Source organism: Hyaena hyaena, unplaced genomic scaffold (genome assembly GCF_003009895.1).
Source record: "Hyaena hyaena isolate Hyena2069 unplaced genomic scaffold, ASM300989v1 scaffold_421, whole genome shotgun sequence".
Classification (NCBI taxonomy): domain Eukaryota; kingdom Metazoa; phylum Chordata; class Mammalia; order Carnivora; family Hyaenidae; genus Hyaena; species Hyaena hyaena.
The window spans coordinates 701,973-722,370 of record NW_024081057.1 but is presented as its reverse complement, the minus strand read 5'-3'; the positions used below and the strand labels follow the sequence as shown (position 1 = coordinate 722,370).

The following is a 20,398-nucleotide window of genomic DNA, read 5'->3' as shown; positions in this document are numbered from 1 at the left end:
CTTCAGTTCCAGTGCCTGTATCATAGAAGGGTCCATGTTGTAAAAGAAGTCAAAAGCAGTCTTAAATGATCGGAACCTTCTGCCAGATTGTCTAAGAGCAATTTGTCTTCTGACACTGCTTTGCCTGTATCTTCTTCCTCAATGTCAGACACCGTTAATTCCTATCAAGTCTTAATTTCCCTGATGCGGTGACTATTAGCCCCTGGATTTCTCCAATATCCATGCCCTGACACCCTTTAACCCCCACCCTTTTGCCATAGTCACATTCTTTCATAATTTCCTTGATTGGCTGTCATAAATCCTATCAAGTCATTCACAGTATCTTAACAGTCTTCTCTAGCAAGAATTTATTTTGGGCTTGACAGCTTTCACAGCTTTTTTTCCTACAACAATGCCCGTATCTTCAACGGTATAATCCTTCATCAGGACTCTCTTCCATAGCATTGACAATCCTTTCCATAGAGTACCAGGCGTAATGAGCCGTAAAGGTCTTTATGACACCCCAAATCTAGAGACCTTGTGTTTGGGGACATGTAGACACTTTAATGCCTTCAGTATTAAACTCATGGAGTTCCGATTGGCCAAGGGTGTTTGTCCAACATCAAAAGAACTTTAAAACACAGTCCCTTGCTGGCAAGGTACTTCCTGACTTCAGGGGCAAAGCATCAATGTAACCAATCCAGAAAAAAGGGTTCTCGTTGTCCAGGTCTTCTTGTGCAACCGTAAGACTGGCAGTACGTGTTTATCTTTTCCTTTCACCTTCCAGCTTGGAGGTTAGCAGCTTTAAAGATGAGGGCAGTCCTGTCAGAACCTGACTGCATTTGCACTTAACAGTAGAGTTAGCCTACCTATCCCCTTCCCACCTTAAATCCTGGTACTTGCTTCTCTCCCAAATAAATGTCCTTTGAGACTTTTTTTTTCCTTCCAGAATAGTGACCTTTCATCTGCTCAGGCAGATACCCTTTCTCCTCAATGATTTTCTTAATGGCTTCTGGGAACTCATTTACTACTTTTGGGTTAGTAGAAATGACTTATCTTGACATTTTTTAAGCCAAATCTTTCTAAAAGTACCAAACCATCCTTGGCTGGCATTGCATTCTCCTCTTTTAGATTTTTCGCCTTCCTTTTGGTTTAAGTTTTTGTCAAATGATAATAGTCTATAGGTATGCCTTTCTAATAGCAATCCTGCACCCAACAAATGCTGCATTTTCAAGAAGATAAAAAATATTTCACAAAAGAGGTTTTGCACCATCTGGTGTAACACAACCATGACTTCATGAATTTCCTTTTCTTTTTAAACAGTCCTTATATTTGGGTTCATTTATCTTGAAATTGTAGGCATCTGCAGGAGCAGATCTCCATCAACGGTACTCACCAAGCAATTCAACTTTTCCTTATGTCATGACTTTTCTCTGCTTCTTGGGAGAGCCTCCAGCATCATCAGTGGCACTTCATATGGGCCCCCTGTTCTTAGTGTATATGGTACTGCACTAAACACAAAAATACATGGCAATACAACATGCAATTTACTGAAGACATGAACTGCTCATGCAGAGATGACTAGTGTCATGTGGTGTTTTACGTGCATTCACTTCAGCAGGTGGTTATGAAATTATTACAGAAGTACAATATGTACAACTAATTTTATGCAGTTACTTCATACTGCATTTTTGTTTACTTTTCTTGATTGCCAGTGGCACCATGTATAGTCTGTGTTTACGTTCCTAAGTTCTATTAAGTTTCAACTTTTCATAATAGTTTTCAGTATATTTTATGGTAATAAATGAAAAATATACTAGTGCCTACATATATTTTATGCATTTATCACATTCCTTTTTTAAACTTTGAATATGTCTAGTCTAGAGAGTTTATCTGTGAGTTTTTTCAAATTATTGCAAATCTCCAAAAATGTTTCCAATAGAATTACTGAAATCCATGCATAAGTGAACCTGTGCAGTTCAAACCCATGTTGTTCAAGGATCAGCTGTATATATATATATATATATATTTTTTTTTTTTTTCAGAGATTAGATGAAGAGAAAGACATTTCCTAACGTGTTAGGTTATAACTTCAATATCATAACCCAACATTACAAGGACATTTCAAAATTTTAGATCAATAAAAAAAATGTTTTAGTCAATACCCTTCATTAAAAAAATTGCAAAAATCTCCAAAATACATTCTATTACTTATGTGTAATTTAAAGCTTTTTCTTATACACTGAAAATTATACATTCCTTTCTAAGCACTATTGTAACAATCTATTTTGAAGTGTTGTATTTTTATTATTCAGTTTCAAAAATTTAATTTCAATTCTGATTTCTTCTTTGATCGATGGACTACTTAAAAGTATGCGGCCTAATTTTTTTTTTTTGCCTAATTTCTTAATATGTGAAAATTTTGCAGCTATCTTTTTACTGATGCTTAAATCTCACTGTAATCACATCAAGAAGGTACTCTAGACAATTTCAGTTTACACAATCCATTGAAATGTACAGTGTACATCCTTTCTGGGAGAACAATCAATATGCACTTGAAAGGAATGTCTGTTTTACAGTCATTGGCTCTAGGGTTCTAATAAATGTTGACTTGGTTGATAGGTTCAATTATTTTGTACTTAACACTGGTTTTGTGTCTGCTTATTGTATCAATTGCAGAAAGAGGTAGAATCAACTATGACTGTGAATTTCTTTTCTCCTTTAATTCTGTCAAATTTTGCTTCATATTATTTTGAAGCTCTCCTAATTAGGTATGTACCCAGTAAGATGATTATATCTTCCAAGTCGACCCGTTTATGAAAAAATCCTTCATGACTTCACTCATATGTGAACTCTAAAAACACAAATGAATTAAGAAACAAAAAGCAGAGCTAGACCTATAAATTGATGATCACCAGTGGGAAAGGGGGTGGGAAATACAGGCCTCCAGTTATAGAATAAGTCACAGGAATAAAAGACACAGCATAGGAAATATGGCCAATGATACTGTAATAGCGTTGTATGGTGACAGATGGTAGCTACACTTGTAGTGAACATACCGTGACGTACCGAGGTGTCCAATCACTATATATTGTACACCTGAAACTAATGTAAAAATGTGTTAACTAGAAGCAAATAAAATTTTTTTTCTAAAAACCAAACAAAAAAATCCTTTTTCTCTCTGGTAATACTCTGTTATCTTAAAATCTTAAAAACAGCATCAATATAGCCACACTTGCTTTCATATGAGTAGTGTTTACATGGTATAATTTTTTCTATACTTTTAATCTACAGTCAAACCATATCTTTCATAAGCAACATATAGTCAAGTCTTTTATTACCGTCAGACCATCTGTATCTTGCATTTGGAGTATGCATGAAGTCCCAGTTGTTCCTTCTTTCCTGCTTTTCTAATCAGTTTTTTAAAAATAAGAATGTCATTTCTCATTTTTATTTTGGTAAAATATACATAATAAAAATGGAGTATTTTAACCGTTTTTAAATGTGCAGTTCTGTGGTGGTACATTTACAATGTTGTGCAACCATCAGCACCACCCCCAGAACTCCATCATCCCAAACAGAAACTCTCACTCCCCTTCCTTCCACTGCCAACACCATTCCATTTTGTCTCTATGGAATTTGACTTCTCAAACATTTTTTTTAATGTTTATTTTAGAGAGACAGATTGCCAGTGGGGGAGGGGCAGAGAGAGAGGGAGGCACAGAATCCAAAGCAGGCTCCAGGCTGTCAGCACAGAGCCCAATGTGGAGCTTGAACTCATGAACCATGAGATCATGACCTGAGAAGTTGGACGCCTCACCAACTGAGCCCTGGTGCCCCTTGATTACTTCTCATATTACTGGAATCAGATATCCTTTTGTGTCTGGCTTATCTCAGCATACTTTCAAGATTCATCCATGTTGTAGCACATGCCAGAATTTCCTTCATTTTTGAGACCAAAAAGCATTCCATTGTATGTATATGCCACATCTTGTTTATCCACTCCTCTTGTTGATGGACACTTGGGCTGTTTCCGCCTTTTGGCTCTTGTGAATAATGCTGCCATGAACACGAGTGTATGGGTATCTGAATCCTTGCTTTCAATTCTTTTAAGTAAGCCTAGGAGTAGAATTGTTGGCTCATATGTTAATTCTGTTTAACTTTTTAAGGAAACTTATCCATGCTTTAAAAAATATTGTTTAACACCATTATTGTTTAAATTCATCCAGTTTATACAATTTCCCTTGTACTCCATTTTTTTCTTGCATGCTCTGGGTTTTCTTTTCTAAGGATATCCTTAAAAGTGCCTTCAGTGAGGGCCTGAAAATAAACTCTGGTTTTCATCTGAAAATTTCCAAGAAGAACAGGGGAAGAATTTTGCTGTGTCTGTACTTCTGTTCTCGGCTGTGTTCTTCAGCACAGAAGAATGGCATCTATTTTCTTCTGACCTCCATGGTTGCTGTTATGAAGTCAACTGTTCGTCTGTCACTTCTCTGAAGATCATGTTTTCCCCACTTTGGCTGCTTTTAATATAAAACCTACTTGAGTATTCTTTTAATATGTTAATATACAGGTGGATTTTTAACTTATCTTGCTTGATTTAGATGGGCCTCTCCAATCTGATGGTGTCATTAATGCTGGAAAATTATCTCTGAATAGCATGCTTGTCCCCTCACTCTCTTGGCTTGCACTCACTCATTATCAAACCTGTATTTTTCAGTGTTCTGCTCATCGGTTAACACTTCTTTATAGTTTCCTGTTACTCAGTGCTGTATTCTGTATTTTTACCAATCTCCCAGTTTATTCATAAAAGATTTTTTTTTCTGTTAAACTCATCTGCTGAATTTCTAATTTTAACCATCATGTCTCATTTCTATAAATTCTATTCAGCTTCTTTTCATAGTTGGTCATTTCTGGAATCTCATTCTTTCATCATATTCCGATACTCTCATTTCTTTTAATGTATTAAACAGTTCAGAATATAATACCAGATCATTCCAGTCTGTAAACCTCTGCAGGTTTAATACGGCAATTTGAAAGTTCCTAATTGACTCTTGTTCATGGCAGCTGTTTTCATATTCGCTGTTACAATGTATTTGAGTATGAATAACAGTGGTTTGACTATTGGTGGGACTCCTCTGAGGCCTGGCTTGAAGAGAAGCCCAGGGAAATACAGAAAGGTGGCTTCCTGATGAATTCTCTTCCTTCAGAAAGGATTGTTCTAAGATCCTACTGTTCTAAAATTTCTAATTTTCTTTTCCTTTGTAAACTCTTATGAAAGACAAGACAAAGTATTTCAATCTCTTTGAAATACCTTTTTAGAACCATTTAAACAGTCACTATTTGGTTTTTTGGTTAACTTCCAAATTTAGTTAATTGGTGATATTTCTTTGCAAAAGTGTGACAAGGCTTCCATTTGGCTAGGAAGAAATCTATTTCCATGTTAGCATTATAATAATAATCACTCACAAATCACTAAAGCGTCTAATTTCTTTGCTTTTAAGAGGCATTCCTGGAGCAACCTCTTATACCTGAAACATTTGAGACATGTGTGTTGAATCTATAACCAGAGGATAAAAATGCCAGTAAGTGGAGTCAAAATATTATATGAATACTTTAATGCAAAATGCTTAACACTTAAAATTAGCAAAGCTTCATTTAAATTAAAACTCCATTTAACTAAAAGATGGTTAAACCCAAGAATTGTACAGTAGTTGATTTCTGCTATATAATGCCAGTCCTAATGCAATACAGTAGGAACTGCATCGTTAGCTGTCATTTCCTCCATCGCTCATCTGAACCCTAAGGGGCAGGGGAGAGGATACTCAGACAGACACAAAACAAAGTACAACCAAATAAACTGTGCAGTGATTCCTAATAGTTATAAATCCATTGACTAAGCTGTCCAACCAAACAGCTGGGAATAACTGCAGGTATTGTTCCAGAGCTGATAAGAGGTTTTGTTTTTACAGCATGGTAGAAGGTCTGCACTAGGTGAAAAGTCACAGTTTAAGGATGCATGTTCTGTAAATAGTTCCTACATATACACATTTAGTGTGTGTAAACACTAGAAATATACATTAGACAGGGTACCCTTACCAGTTGGGTACAGTTTAAAAAAGAAGATGAGGTAACATGAATCTCAAAGTCCACAGGAATCCTGCCTGAAGAATTTGAACAGCTGCCAGTAATTCACGTCCAATATACAGGGGTTAAGGCGGCTCCTGGACCCCTACGGTTTGCTGAAACTGGATTCGCTGGCTTTCAGCATAGCAACTGCATCTTTCACTGCATGGTAGATGACATTCTTCACCTAGAAGGACGGGAGAAAATATGGCCAGTTTACCAAGAAATCTAAAATCTGTCACTAAGAATTAACTTTTCCCCTACCAATTTTACTACCATTCTAAATTTTTAAAAAAATTTAATTTTTAATTTTTTTTTTTTTTTTTTGAGTGGGAGAGAGAGAGAGCACGAGGGGAGAAGAGGGGCAGAGGAAGAGAATCTCAAGCAGGCTCCATGCTCAGCACAGAGGCTAACATGGGACTTGATCCCATGAACTGTAAGATCATGACCTGAGCAGAAATCAAGAGTTGGATGCTCAACTACCTGAGCCACCCAAGTGCCCCTCTCACCAAATTTAAAACTCAGTATTCAAAAGTCAATACTTAAAAGGCCCCTAGGATCCTTTAGGCCAGTATTTCATAACCATTTTAAACCCATGCCTCCTTTTCCCCCTTCTGTAGGTTTTGATGCCATGTGGCACTGAGCCCGGTGAGTCCAAGGAGACGCAAGTCCCAAGGTACAATTTTTCAAGACTTGTATGTTCCCCTAGTTTTCCAAACATAAAATATGTTATATAACTCACTACTTTTACTGAAAGCATCTTTGAGCCCACTCCCTTCTGATCCTCTTTGGATCCCAAAGATTCTGTTCTGCTCTATTCAAGGATAACACCACCACAGCATTCAAAGTCTTTGTTCAAAACCAGTGTCTGGGCAGCTGAGCCAGGATCAGAAATCAGATCTATTCATTTCCAATACTAAAGCGTGGGGCACGGTACTTTACAATCCAAACAGCAGCAAACCAAGTGAGACTTCTACATTTGTTCCTCCTTGGCCGAAGTAGACAGTGGAACTAGACATAAGCCAGCTCATCAACTCATGTACCAAGTGTGATATGGCCAAGTTCAGAGACTCTTTATAAGGTCAATAATGGGTCATGAAGCCAGAGTCAGAGAACGCCAGGAATCAGTAATATTTTTACCTGTAATTTATCTTCATGATTAGTATGAGTCTGTGACAGATAACGGAATTCCTGAGTAAGCCAGAAACAGTGTTTAACATGCTCTGGAGAAACAAAATCTTCAGCCACTTTGATACAGCTATATAAGTTATGAACCTGGAAAACACAAGCTGCATCAGTAACGCATATACAAAAATTCTTACTGTCAGGAAAATAAAGAATAAAGTAATGTTTCTTGCCTGATGTGGAGCTCCTGCTGGAATAAATACCACATCCCCAAGAAACTGTACAATAGCCCAGCCTTGAACTCCATACTCTTGATGAAGACGCTTTCTTAGTGATCGGTCTAAATACCAGCTCTGATCATGAATGGGATCATGATCTGCTGGGTTTTCTTGACCTTGTTCTTCTGATACCTAGAATACATTTGAAATATTATGAAACTGAGCAACATATTGAGGCCCAATGAAGACACTTCCCTCTGAATACTGTGGGCAGCCAACAGATGTCAGGCCTTCCTTAATAGATACCCTGTTGGCATAAAGAGACAAGTAATACTCAAAGACATTAACTGAAAGAACCAAGAGAAAAACCGAAGGCAAATGTGGTTTTCCTTCTGTCATTTCCAATAATGTCTGACTGGCAGTCTGCATAAATTCAGAAATGCTATATTTGGACAATATTTTGGTCTAGACTTTTTTTTTTTTTAACATTTATCTTTTGAGAGAGAGAGACAGAGTATGAGGAAAGTTGGGGCAAAGAAAGAGGAAGACACAGAATTTGAGGCAGGCTCTAGGGTCTGAGTTGTCAGCACAGAGCCCAATGCAGGGCTTGAACCTATGTACTGTGAGATCATGACCTAAGCTGAATTCAGTCGCTTAACTGAGCCACCAGGCACCCCTGGTCTAAAGTTTTGAACATAAATAGGCTCGAGTCCTTAGAAACAGACTTGCTTTTTACAGTTGTTAAAAATCTATACTCATTTAACAATCTATGTTACAGACAAGTCCCAAAGATAGTTGTAGATTAAATCTGTTTATTCTAGACAGAGTTATTTGACAGTCCAGACTCAGGGTGACACACTCAAAGGAAAAATATGGTGACCAACAGGTTTTGGAAGAGTCCAATGATACTAAGTTAGAAACAGCTTTGATTCAAACAATGATGGTTAAGGACCTGCTTGGTAGCAGGCAACAGGCTAGGGCTGTTCACCTTCATTCCTCATGAACAACTGAGGAGAATCAGCCACAGATACCTGGGCTGCAATCAGCAGCTTCAGTGGCAACCAGGTTAAAAACTGAATGCATCCATCTTGCCTAGAACTTCCACACACAGCCCTTGCAGAACAAACCTTGCCTACTATGAGAAACTTGGAATCTTAAAAACCCCAGCATCCCTTTCCAATGACCCTTCACAAACTAGTGGCCACAAGCAATGCCTGAGGCTTTCCTGACCCCCTACTAGTGAAGGCAGACAAAACCTACAGGGTCCTAAGTAACCCCCTCAGAGCAAAGTTAACAAGGGCTAAGGAATAATATATGAACTTCTGAAGCACAGTACTTAGATTTTCAAGGCAATAAAAACAAATTGATACTAACAGATATCAGAGGAACCTGAAGGTAGAATGCACAAAAATCTCCAAGTCCACTATAATGTAAAACACAGACAAAAGAAAAAAGGCACAGCCCCCTCCTCTCTTCAAACGTGTGAGCCTAATCACTTAGAAGTCTCTGTTCCTCAGCAACCAGCTTCAGCCCCGTCAATCTGACACACACAGGTCTAACTTTTGAGGTTGTGATTATTTCCTGATAACCAGCTAGTTTCAACATGTAGTAATTTATAATGTTGCTATTTTCCACGCCTCTCTCCTCACATGCCATAGGATAAAGAGCGCACCTTTTTAAGGAATTCTCGTATTTTCTCCGTGTCCTTTGCAGCATATATGTGCCAGAGGGCTCCTGGCTTCTCTTTTCCCTCGATAAATCGCTTTATTGTGAGTTCATCAGAATCTCCATCTTGGATGGTTTTAAGGACTTCTGGAGCAAGAGAAAGCAAAGATCAGACCACAGCCTCCAGCTCAGAGAGTAAGCCCCACTTCTATCCTCAGCACCCTACCTTCTTCTTGGTCACACTGTCCTTTGGGAATTCCCACATACACCATGACATTAGCTGCATCAGATACGTCTAAGTGAAGATTTGTTGTTCCATATTTCCTGTCTTCTGGAGTAATCAATCCTGCCAAAAGAAAACACTTTAAATTTACTGAGATGTGAAGGCTGCCATTGTCTTTCCCACTCCCTGGGAGATACTTGGTCACAGACCTTAAAAGCTGCCTCTCTAAATCATGTCCAAGAGAGCAGTATTTAATATTAAATTATTCTTTTCACCTTTGAAAGAAAGCAATCTCATCAAATATTTAATCATTAACAAAAAAAAAGTCCTAACAGTAGAACTTCGGTTTCTGATGACAGGCAAAGTAGGTCCCTGACACACCCTTCTCTAAGAACTAAAACTCCTGGATGAAATTATTGGAAAAAAAAAATTCTTTTAATGAATCAGTGTGCTGGCAAGAAAAAAAGAAATAACCATAAGCCAAAAAAATCAGAAAACAAGACCATTAGTACAGTGGCTCCCCCAAAAGGCCATGTGTTTGAGCAGGTGAATCCAAGCTCTGGCTGTCACAGCCTCGAGCGCTGCAGGGTAAAACCTAAGACCGAGGGTTTGAACATGCAGGATGGAGAGTCTAACAGAAACCCCCCTCACATACACATAACGCTGGGACCTCAAACTGGTATATACTCAGAACGAAAGAAAACACTGCCTTGGTTCCTTCAGCTGTAAAAGCAAGCTGTAAAAACAAACAACAAAGCCCCAGAGAGGGTAGGGTTGAGCCACAGCACAAGCTCACAGTGTGAGATTTTAATTTCCTACCCCCAGGAGAAGATCTACTCTGCTCAGCAGTCACCCTACAGCTCACCAAGCCCTGCAGTGACCTTGGACAGCCCACCCGGACAGGCAGACTCTGCTTCTTGAACGTGCAGTGAAGGGAAGCCTGGCTTGAACTGGTCAAGTGGAGGCCATTTGCTAACCTGCCAGCCCGTGAAACAGCCCTGTTTTGTTTGGAGGAGGCCAAGGACTTCCTTCTGATTTGTGAGAGCCTGGTTAGAGGAGCTGTTCTACACAGCAGGGGGTACCCCATAATGTCCACTGGGATTGTGGCCCTAGAGCCCTGTGCTCTCCTTTCTTTCCATTCAGCTGACCTATCAGCCCCAGAGTGGGGAGAGCATTAGGTATTAGGGCAAAAAGCAAAGGATGTGCTTTAGAAGTGATGTATCAAAGGAGATTTGCTTTAAAATGGTAAGGGAAAAATATAACAGGATGGAATAATGAAACACTCATGGTAAAAAAACTGAAAGCTACTGTGACTGGGTGGTAAGTATATGGGAAGTCACTGTATTAGACTCTGAAGTTCTAGGTGCATTTGAGAAACTTTTCTGTAATAAAAAGTAAAATTAAAATTTAATAAGGAAAATCAGTTCATGCAAGAAAAATAAATGAAATGGTTGTAATAAATGATAGCGCGGATAAATATCCAAAAGTCTGATTCTATTTATATAAAACTCAAACACAGGTTAAATCTGAAAGAATATTCTGTGGGGAGATGGTCAGTGCCAAATAGAGGAAAAGAGCTGTGCCAAACGAGGAAGGAGGCAACGCCTATCCAGCCATCAGCCCCAGCGCCCATGCAAATGTGGCCACAGCAACTGCACGCTGGTAAAGCAGTCTCTAAACTGAGAGAGCCTGAACTCCAACAGACAAAAGATTATAAAAACATAAAGGTCCCAGGAAAAGGATTCCCAGAAAATAGAAAATCCTGAAACATACCACCACCATGGACTGTTATGAAAAGCACAGCAGCTGACAACAATCCGGGCCGCTGGTGACACAAGGGGGCTGGGGGCAGAGTAGAATGACTCTAGCCTGGAAATGGGAGACTCGATGTCCTAGTCTCAGACCTGAGAAGGTCACTGTTCCTGCTACTGACCTGAAGACCTGGCCCCCATCTGTAAAACTGCTGGTGCCACTGGAGCTGAAGAGATACTGTCTCTCATTCTACAAAGAGCCTTTCACTCTACAGAGGAGTCACAGCTCAATCACTCAACCTTTGAAAATGACTGCTTTTTAATTCTATGAAAGATACAAGGTATTTGAAAATGAACACATTTTCATTATTTTCAATCCCTCTCTGCTTACTCCGGATGGGAACAATTTTGTCACAGGTAAAGCTTTTAAAGAGTAACACTGCCATCTATCTACTAGTGTCCATGCTGCCAAGCCATTCAAATCAAGCAAATAATTTATTCTGAAAACTTCTCAGATAACCACTTCTACCCCATAAAGCTTGAGGATGTCTACAAAGCACGGATAATCACTACGCAACATTACACCACGTCCACCATTCACTTTGGTGGAAAAATATTTTCATTTACGCAAGTTCATTATAAACCCTCACTGTGAACAGAGTGTGCCCTGAGACCCCAACCAACTAGCTGCTTTGAAGGGCTTGCAAGAAGAAAAGTCAACTAGGGGACATGCAACAGCCCCACAGCGTATGTAGGGCTCTCTGAACTGAGACCTAGAAAGCAAAGGGAATAGGCCAGGGGACCACTGCCTGCTGCGTCCTCTCTCCCACAGGCCATTTCTCATGTTGTTGGGCATCTAGACCATGGGAGCTTCCCAACATAAACTTCCTTCTCGAAATGTTCCCTGACTCCAGTCCAGGTGGATCCCTGAGCTGATTCCACCCTAACAGAAGAACAGTGGGGCTGAGAATCAAGCCCCTGCTCTTCTCCTCCCCCAATAGTCTCGGGATAACAGGGCAAAGGGGCCAAAGGACTGTCCTTTCTTCAGGAGGGTTGCTGCCCTCAGGCCTGAGAGACTGGAGTTGAGAGTAGTTATAGGAAGGAATAAAATCCAACAAGTAATTTCTAGAAGGACTAGAAAAATGGGGTCCAGATAGTATAAAAGACTAAAGCAAATTCAATAAATGATCCAAACAACTGAAACTTCATTTAACAATCAATTGGTAAATAATTCCTTCAAAAATGCCAACTATCATCGATACCTAAATAAAGACCCAACATAAAACTAGTCAAGGTCACAATATTAAGGATAAAAGAGGACTCTGGTAACCGAGGAAATCAGTGTCTATTCTGTACAGTCCTCCTCATTGGATTGTTTACAGAGTCATGTCTAAACAATGAAAATCTAATTCAAAGGGTGCTTTCAGGGGCGCCTTAGGGGCTTAGTTGCTTAAACGTCCAACTTCGCCTCAGGTCATGATCAAACGGTTCATGGGTTCAAGCCCCAAATCGGGCTCTGTGCTGACAGCTAGCTCAGAGCCTGGAGCCGGCTTCAGATTTGTGTCTCCCTCTCTCTCTGACCCTCCCCTGCTCACACTCTCTCTCTCTCTCTCTCTCTAAAATAAACATAAAAACAACAATAACAACAACAAAAACAAAGGGTGCTTCGATTACTAACTTAAGTAACAAACTACTACTCACCAGCATGGAATAATTACATTTAAGAGTAGCTGGTGTTAGAACAGCTGGAATGCTAGCACACTGACTTTAAAATGAGTAACAGAATTAGATTAATTTGATGACATACTATAAAACTATTGAAAAATATCACACTAAAAACAAGCAACACAAAGATTTTAAGATATAATATTAAATGTAGAAAAGAGAAAAATTAAAAATTGCATATGTCCTACAACTGTAACTATGAAAAGGAAATACACAGATACATGGAAAGGAATGAAAGGAAATACACAAAACTGAAGCCAACTGCGATGTTGTTATGATTATGAATGTTTTCCATCTCTACCTACCCCAAAAACAATTTTCTAAACAGAAATTCTGACTTAATTCTATTTCTATTATAAGGTTTTCAAGTTAGCCATTTCTTCCTTACCGTAAGCATTATACATCTTGGGACCGAGATCTGGCCTAACAAAGTAGTTTGGCAGCCTGGAGGCCAAGTTTAGTTTGCCATCTCTCCTTGTATACTCGGGCAGTGGAATATTGGCCATCAGATCATCAAACCTAGGAGAAGAGAACCAAGCATTAACAAAATAAGCTTGTCTTTCTAATCCATCATTGTGTGACCTTGTTTTGTTCCTTCTTACCAAAAGAAACAAACAAAAATTTCTGTGCTCATAAAGATGGAGATAGCGTTCCTTAACATGTTTAAGACCCAACTTATTGTAGCTATGAACAAAGATGTCTTCTTTCTCTACTACAGCACACATTTTTATCAAAATGATAACAACAATATTTCAGACAGATGATTTGAGCGATAATTTCCTGAGGATAAAAAGTGACACTCCAGGATGTATTATTAATTCTAAGTACTCTTAGCATTCAAAGTTCAAGCTCAAATCAGGAAAATGGATCTACCAGTTTAGCAATCTTGCTGTCTAATAAAACGGTATCATTACATTGAACCCTGATGTGTCTGATCCCAGCACTGCCTCCAGCCTGGAGGCTACATACCCCAGCTGGCCTCTTTCTGGCAGAGCATGACAGTGGAAACTAGTGGACCTTTCATCAGTCAGCCAGATCTCAGAGTCAGTAACTTCTTCATGTCATTTAAAACACACATCTCCAAAGACTATAGTCAAGAAATACAATTATCAACACCAGTGGAACTATTCCGTATTTCATCTTTCCCTTCTAAAAACTGTGTTCTCACCACCTCAGAAAGAATTCATCCTACCTGAGTCAAGGACAGACTCATCCCTCACTCCACCAATAATCATACCTAGAAGGCATCATATCTCTAAAGTCTTCTCCTGGTGGCCAGTCCTTAAGTTTCAACACCATTGGTTCCTTTTCATTTTTCAAGCGGTCTGAAAAGTAACCAGAATTACTGAATTGTTACTATTTATAACTCAGAAATAGACCAAAATAAATGGCAAATTAGCATATTAGGTTTAACAACCCAATAAAATTTACCTCTGCAAAATCTTCATAACCTGGTATGTTTAGTACACAAATATTTTTCTTTAATATTCCCCTCCTGCCAAATGCAATAAAATTGCCTATTTTATTTCCATGGGACCAAGAAACCCATTCGTACCCAGCATCCCATTCGAAGGTAGCATGGGAGTAGCAAAATAAAAATTACCAACTAAGCTTTTCTAGATGCTTATTAAATTGCTGCTCACTTAGAGATTTCAGCCATCCCCTTTTGCCCTTTACACATTGGTGATGTTTTCACAGCTCTCTGTCTCAGATCCAGTCTCTTCCTCCTATACAGTGTTCTGGAAGAAGTGAGCAGTTCTCCAACTAATGAACAGCAGGGCACTTTAACAACCAGATGCCACAGATGTTTAATAGACCAGGTTTTCTGAGGCCACCATGAAATAAAAATGACTTATTTTGCTCAGACACTGAAACTACCTGATGTTCTGTCCAGAGATAACTAGGGCCAACAGCACACAGGGTTTAGTCAGAACTATTACCCATTGCAGGCAATGCCAAGGAACCAAGAACCAAGCTCTACAAGGAAAATAAGTGGATAATTACAATTAATAGCAATGACAACTATTATATCATTTCTTGCTGTGTTCTAGTCTCTGCTAAATGTTTTAACCATTTAATCTTACACCTAAAGCCAACAGCCCAGTGAGATTAGGCACTATTTAATATTCCCATTTTGGGATGAGGAAATTGGCAGGTATCCAAGGTCATGCAGCTACTAAGTGGCAGAACTAGAACTGGAACCCAGGTTTGACTTCAGACCCTGTACTCTTGAGGACTAACGTTTGTAATAAGTTTTGTAGTCAAGCAAGTACTGTCCCATAACCTAGCTTAATTAAGTGCACACTCCAGAAGTGTGAAAAATGCAGGGTACAGTGTATGTTCAGAATACCAGCAGTATGTCATTGTGGGTGGTATGCTGGGGGTGTGCGCAGTATAGAAGAGGCAAGCTATAGTTGACTCTTAGCTGTTTTCACCATCTGTCGGCATGAGCAAGTTTGAGACCCAGAAAACTTAAATTACCAAGCTCATATACACAAGTACATATCAAGATTCAGGTTTTGAACTCAGGCCTAACTGGAAAGCCTCATAAGGTCTGCCTCAGCTGCACAGGGCCACCTTGCCAGTCCATTCTGGGACACCAGTATCTAGACAGGGAGACAGGGGGATAAAGGCACTGTCATTTCTAACTGTAGCCTAATCTGAGACAATGAAGGGTGATACTTGCTTCAGAACACCCTTCAAGACTGGCTGAGGTTTTGTTGAGTCTGCATTGTAGTTGACTCCTTTGCCTGCTCAGTCTTGCTTCCTCTTCCTTTATTTCGCAGATGTTGATCCCTAAGTAACCACCTTATGTCTGAAACTCCATCTTAGTACACACTTGTAGAAAACCCCATCATGCCTTGTATTAAATAGATACTGTTATAAATAAAGTATGAGCCATAATCTGTAAATATGGACAAAAGGGAATAAGGAAGCAGACTGAAAGATGAAAGTGTGTGTCTAAAAAAGCAAGGGTGATGAATGAGTGACCTTAAACTACTAGGAGTCTAAAGAATGAGCTGGCCGAACCCTCCAGCAGGGATGGAGGACTGGTGACAGGTGCCTGTGATGTGAATCCCCAGGGTCAAAGATGAACCTGATGCTCTTGGAACCAGTTCCTGACTGGCCAATACACAGAAAGGGCCACATCTTAGCACCAGACACACAGCCTTCTTACTGCCTCAATGCCCCCTAGCCCAGATGCAGTAGGCAGTGACCAGGACACCCAATGTTAAATGAATTCACGTTCCCTGGCATCTTCAGGTGCTATTTTTTCTTTTTTTTTTAATGTTTTTTATTTATTTCTAGGAGAGAGAGAGAGACAGCGTGAGCAGGGGAGGGTCAGAGAGGGAGTCACAGACTGAAACAGGCTCCAGGCTCTGAGCTGGCAGTCAGCACAGAGCCCGATGCGGGGCTCGAACCCACGAACCGTGAGATCATGACCTAAGCGAAAGTCGGACGCTTAACCAACTAAGCCACCCAGGCGCCCCAGGTGTTATTTTCTTAATAATTAAAAATTTTAAAGTAAAAAGGATGTATACAGGTGAAATACACATAAAACCACCAGCCTTGAGTCCCAAGCCCTGGCTTTGTGCTCCCCTCCCACTAGGCACAGGTGGAAGCACAGAATTTCTGTCACAGGACAGACGGAGCCACCTTAAGTACAGATAATGAAAACCTCACCTCTTTAAGGAACTACAAAGTGAATGGGCATCAGGTAGAAAAAATAAACTTTGCAAAAAGAAAGGAGAGGAAGAGATAACACACTAATTTTAAACTGCAAGATCACGGACAATGCTGTTGTTGCCGCTGATGGGCTTCAGACTCCTGCTACTCCTGTGCCATCCTTTCACATTCTAACCCCGTAAAAGGTCTTTAATACATACTTGGAACATCTTCAAATCCATCCCAGAAGTCTCCTACTGTGGCTCCTGTGATGATTTCATTGGTCCTACAGTTAACTAGGTCTACTTCCTGATTCCCAAATTCTTTCCTGAAGGATTCAGGTTTCCAAAGTTCAGTGTTCAATTTATGATGCACTCCTGACACCATCACTGGCTAAAAGAAGAGAACAAAGACGTTAGCTTGAACTCCTCCAGCTCTGTCCCCAAACCAGTGGCAGCCCCTTTTCAAACAGCTGCTTGTTCATTTCTCTGGGGCTGGTCCTCAGTGTCAGATCCCAAAGCGGCAGGTTAGCGCCCTGAGCTCACACAGCACTTCTTGCCTTCACACAGTCCTTGCTTGAACTGCATTAAGCTTCTACTAGCAAGGATCACATCTTCTGACTCAGATCCCATTACTCACAGAATATGCTTGCTGCCAGGCAGGAAAAGGCACCGGAAGTGGCCAAAATAAGCCAGAAATCCCAATTTTTAATTTTTTTTTTTTAAGTTTATTTATTTTGAGAGAGAGAGAAGGTGCCAACGGGGGGAGAGGCAGAGAGAGGAGGACAGAATCCCAAACAGGCTCTGCACTGATAGTGCTGATGTGGGGCTTGAATTCATGAACTGTGGGATCATGGCCTAAGCCTGAGCCAAAGTCAAGAATCAGTTGCCTAACCAACTGAGCCACCCAGGCACCTCCAGGAATCCCGATCTTTATAGGATACAGTCTGACTAAAACACTGGTGAGTTCAAATTTTTTTATTTTTTAAAGTTTTTAAAATATTTGTTTATTTTTGAGAAAGAGAGACACAGAGTTTGAGTGGGGGAGGGTCAGAGAGAGAGGGAGACACAGAATCTGAAGCAGGCTCCAGGCTCTGAGCTGCCAGCACAGAGCCTGATGGGGAGCTCCAACCCACAAACTGTGAGATCATAACCTGAGCCAAAGTCGGCCGCCTAACCAACTGAGCCACCCAGGTGCCCCAAGTTCAATTTTTAAAAAAAAACATTATGTAATGTAAACAAAACACAAGTGGTGGATTGTATTCATCCTGTCATTATCATCATGAACAAATCTTATTAGTTAGTATACGGGGCTGAATTTTTAAAAATTCTTAAATTTTGGGGGGGGTTAAATACATACATAACTCGGCAATTCCCCAAGTCTTGGCCTTGTCCAAGAACACAGTATTCCCTTAGTGAGGGCTCCATTTGGCCCAGAAGAGAAGCCAAAGATCAGGAATACAAAAACCGAAACAAGAAAGCGGAGGAGCAGGTCTGCAAGCCATGCATCTCCTAAACTAGCAACCAAAACCTAAGACTGAACAACACTGCCCTTTAAAAACAGGCTCCTGGAGACTACACACCAATTCCAAGGTGATACCATATGGCTCTGGGCCACCTAAAATTGCCTTCAGCACAAGGTTTCAACTCTGGGAAGAGGGACACATGATTTGAGTCGTATTTTGTCTAACTCCCTAAACCCCATCAGCCTCTCAATAATGCTCTCACTTCTGCTGAGGTTTATCACCCAAGAACCACTGAGCCAAGAAAGCACTCTTCAAAAACCCAATGATAAACTGGTTTGGAAGCAATGAAAACCTCATTGGCAGAGGGCTCAGGAATGTCTGCTGCAAACAATAAGACTCACAGCTACAGTGCCCTAACTAGATTCATCCTAAACAATAAAGTACAAAATAGTATATACCACTTACAACTGAGAGGTAGAGGGTGGAGGGCAGGGTTGTCAGAAGCCCAAAGGGGGTCTGAGCTGGGTTGGGGGAGCAGAGGCCCCTCTTACCTGCCCTTGTTTCCAGCACTCCCTAAACACATTCCAGTTGCTCTTGTTGTTGGGATCCTGGAGGCACAGCAAGCGATTATCACACAGCCAATAGTGAGGAGTGTCAAAGCCCAGAATGCTAGGCTTAATAGTCAGTCCTTGAGGCCTCTTAGATAAATCAGAGGAGGTCTTATTTTGCACCAAAGAAGCAAAGATGTCATCGAGGATTTTTGGTGTATTCTTGAGTCCATTTTCTGTCTGAATTTGAGAAAGAATGCAAGCCTTAAACAGGTCATTCCCTACCATCAAAACATCCATTCCTATAATGGTGGGATGGGTATTACGGATCCAGAGAAGATTCCATGTCAGGATCCTAAGACAAACAGGTAAATCCCCTCCCCTCACTTGAGATTACAACTCACAGGAAACTGGTATAGAAAAAAGGTTTAATAGGAGAAAACGGCCCAGCCCAGCGCTACAAGCCTGTGAAGCCTGCCTGCCAATGAAACCCGCACCCAAGAAGGAAAGCCCAGGATTCAAATCCTTCTTTCTACTTTCTCCTCCTGTTCTGACTGTATTCATCTTTGTAAGATGGAATGCAAACAATAAAACAAATGCATACCTTGCCAGTAGAGGAATTCAAGAGATTTCGGAGGAAACCAGAACTGTTGTTGCTTACAGGTGTTAAAATTGTGCTGTTAAAGGTGTGGAGGACTGTGCTGGATTTGCTCAAAGGGGGGAGGGGTGGAAGGCATTTGATTTCATTCTTTAGAATTGGCATCGTCGGCTGTTTTTCTGGAAACAAAACCACAAACACATAGGTAGAAAAGCATTCCAAAAGGCAAATCCCTTACTTGTCTTCTGTTAATAGAATTACTCTGGAACTTGGTTTTCATTTACTTTAGAACCAAAAAACTTAAGGGGATATATACTAATAAAATTACTGATTTAGACAAGGATTTCCAACTGGTATTGAAATAATAAATATCCAAATTCAAGGCGATACTATGTTAAAAAAAAATTTTTTTTTTTTTTGGGTATATAGCTAACATATCAGGTTACTTTAGTTTCAGGTGTAGCTACCATTTGTCACACCATACAACAGTATTACAGTATTACTGACTATATTCCCTATTGCTGTGCCTTTTATTCCTGTGACTTATTCATTCCATAAATGGAAGCCTGTATCTTCCACCCCCCTTAACCCATTTTGCCCACCCCCTCTCCCCTCTCACAATTATAGGTCTGATTCTACTTTTTGTTTATTCATTTGGTGTTTTTAGATTCCACGTGAGTGAGGGGTGCCTGGGTGACTCAGTCAGGTGAGCGTCTGACTTTGGCTCAGGTCATGATCTCATGGTTCATGGGTTAGAGCCCCATGTTGGGCTCTGTGCTGGCAGCTCAGAGCCTGCAGCCTGCTTTGGATTCTGTGTCTCCCTCTCTCTCTGTCCCTCCTCTGCTCACACTCTCTCAAAAATAAATGTAAAAAAAAAAAATTAGGTTTCACATGAGTGAAATCATATGGTGCAAGTGATATTTTTTAAACTTCTATTTTTTATATGTATGCTCCTGGTAAACAAAATACAACAGATTTATGTAACTTAATACTGTACTAGCAACCTTGATAGATATGTTTATTAAATATAGATATTTTCAGATTTTTCACATGTATAATCAGATTATCTAAAATGTTGACAGCTTTATCTTTTTCTGTTTGCCTTTGCAATAGCCAGGGCTTCTGGTACAATGTTAAACAAAATAGTAATGGCAAGGATCCCCTTATTCCTGAAAAGAGGCAAACTGTTCAAAAGAAAGCAATTTAAAAAACCCCAATCATTATATTTGCTGTCAGTTTTATTTAGAAGCTCATTAGATTGAGGATATTCCCTTTTATTCCTAATTTAAGAGTTTTTTTTTTAAATCAT

General features: G+C 40.0%; 1 protein-coding gene across 3 annotated transcripts in view; it reads right to left on the bottom strand.

Moving 5' to 3' along the window:
- Positions 1 to 5,580: 5,580 nt before the first annotated feature.
- The window catches only part of KDM3A (lysine demethylase 3A), a 53,350-nt gene continuing 38,532 nt past the window's right edge, over positions 5,581 to 20,398 (bottom strand). For all 3 annotated transcript variants that reach the window (XM_039252624.1, XM_039252626.1, XM_039252625.1), the window contains exons 17-26: positions 19,096 to 19,268; positions 18,495 to 18,731; positions 16,700 to 16,871; positions 14,050 to 14,137; positions 13,201 to 13,331; positions 9,340 to 9,459; positions 9,121 to 9,260; positions 7,464 to 7,640; positions 7,246 to 7,380; positions 5,581 to 6,292 (exon numbers count right to left, since the gene is read on the bottom strand). In XM_039252624.1, coding sequence (XP_039108555.1) covers positions 6,212 to 6,292; positions 7,246 to 7,380; positions 7,464 to 7,640; positions 9,121 to 9,260; positions 9,340 to 9,459; positions 13,201 to 13,331; positions 14,050 to 14,137; positions 16,700 to 16,871; positions 18,495 to 18,731; positions 19,096 to 19,268 — 1,454 coding nt within the window. In that variant the 3' untranslated portion in view covers positions 5,581 to 6,211. The remainder of the gene's footprint in view (positions 6,293 to 7,245; positions 7,381 to 7,463; positions 7,641 to 9,120; positions 9,261 to 9,339; positions 9,460 to 13,200; positions 13,332 to 14,049; positions 14,138 to 16,699; positions 16,872 to 18,494; positions 18,732 to 19,095; positions 19,269 to 20,398) is intronic.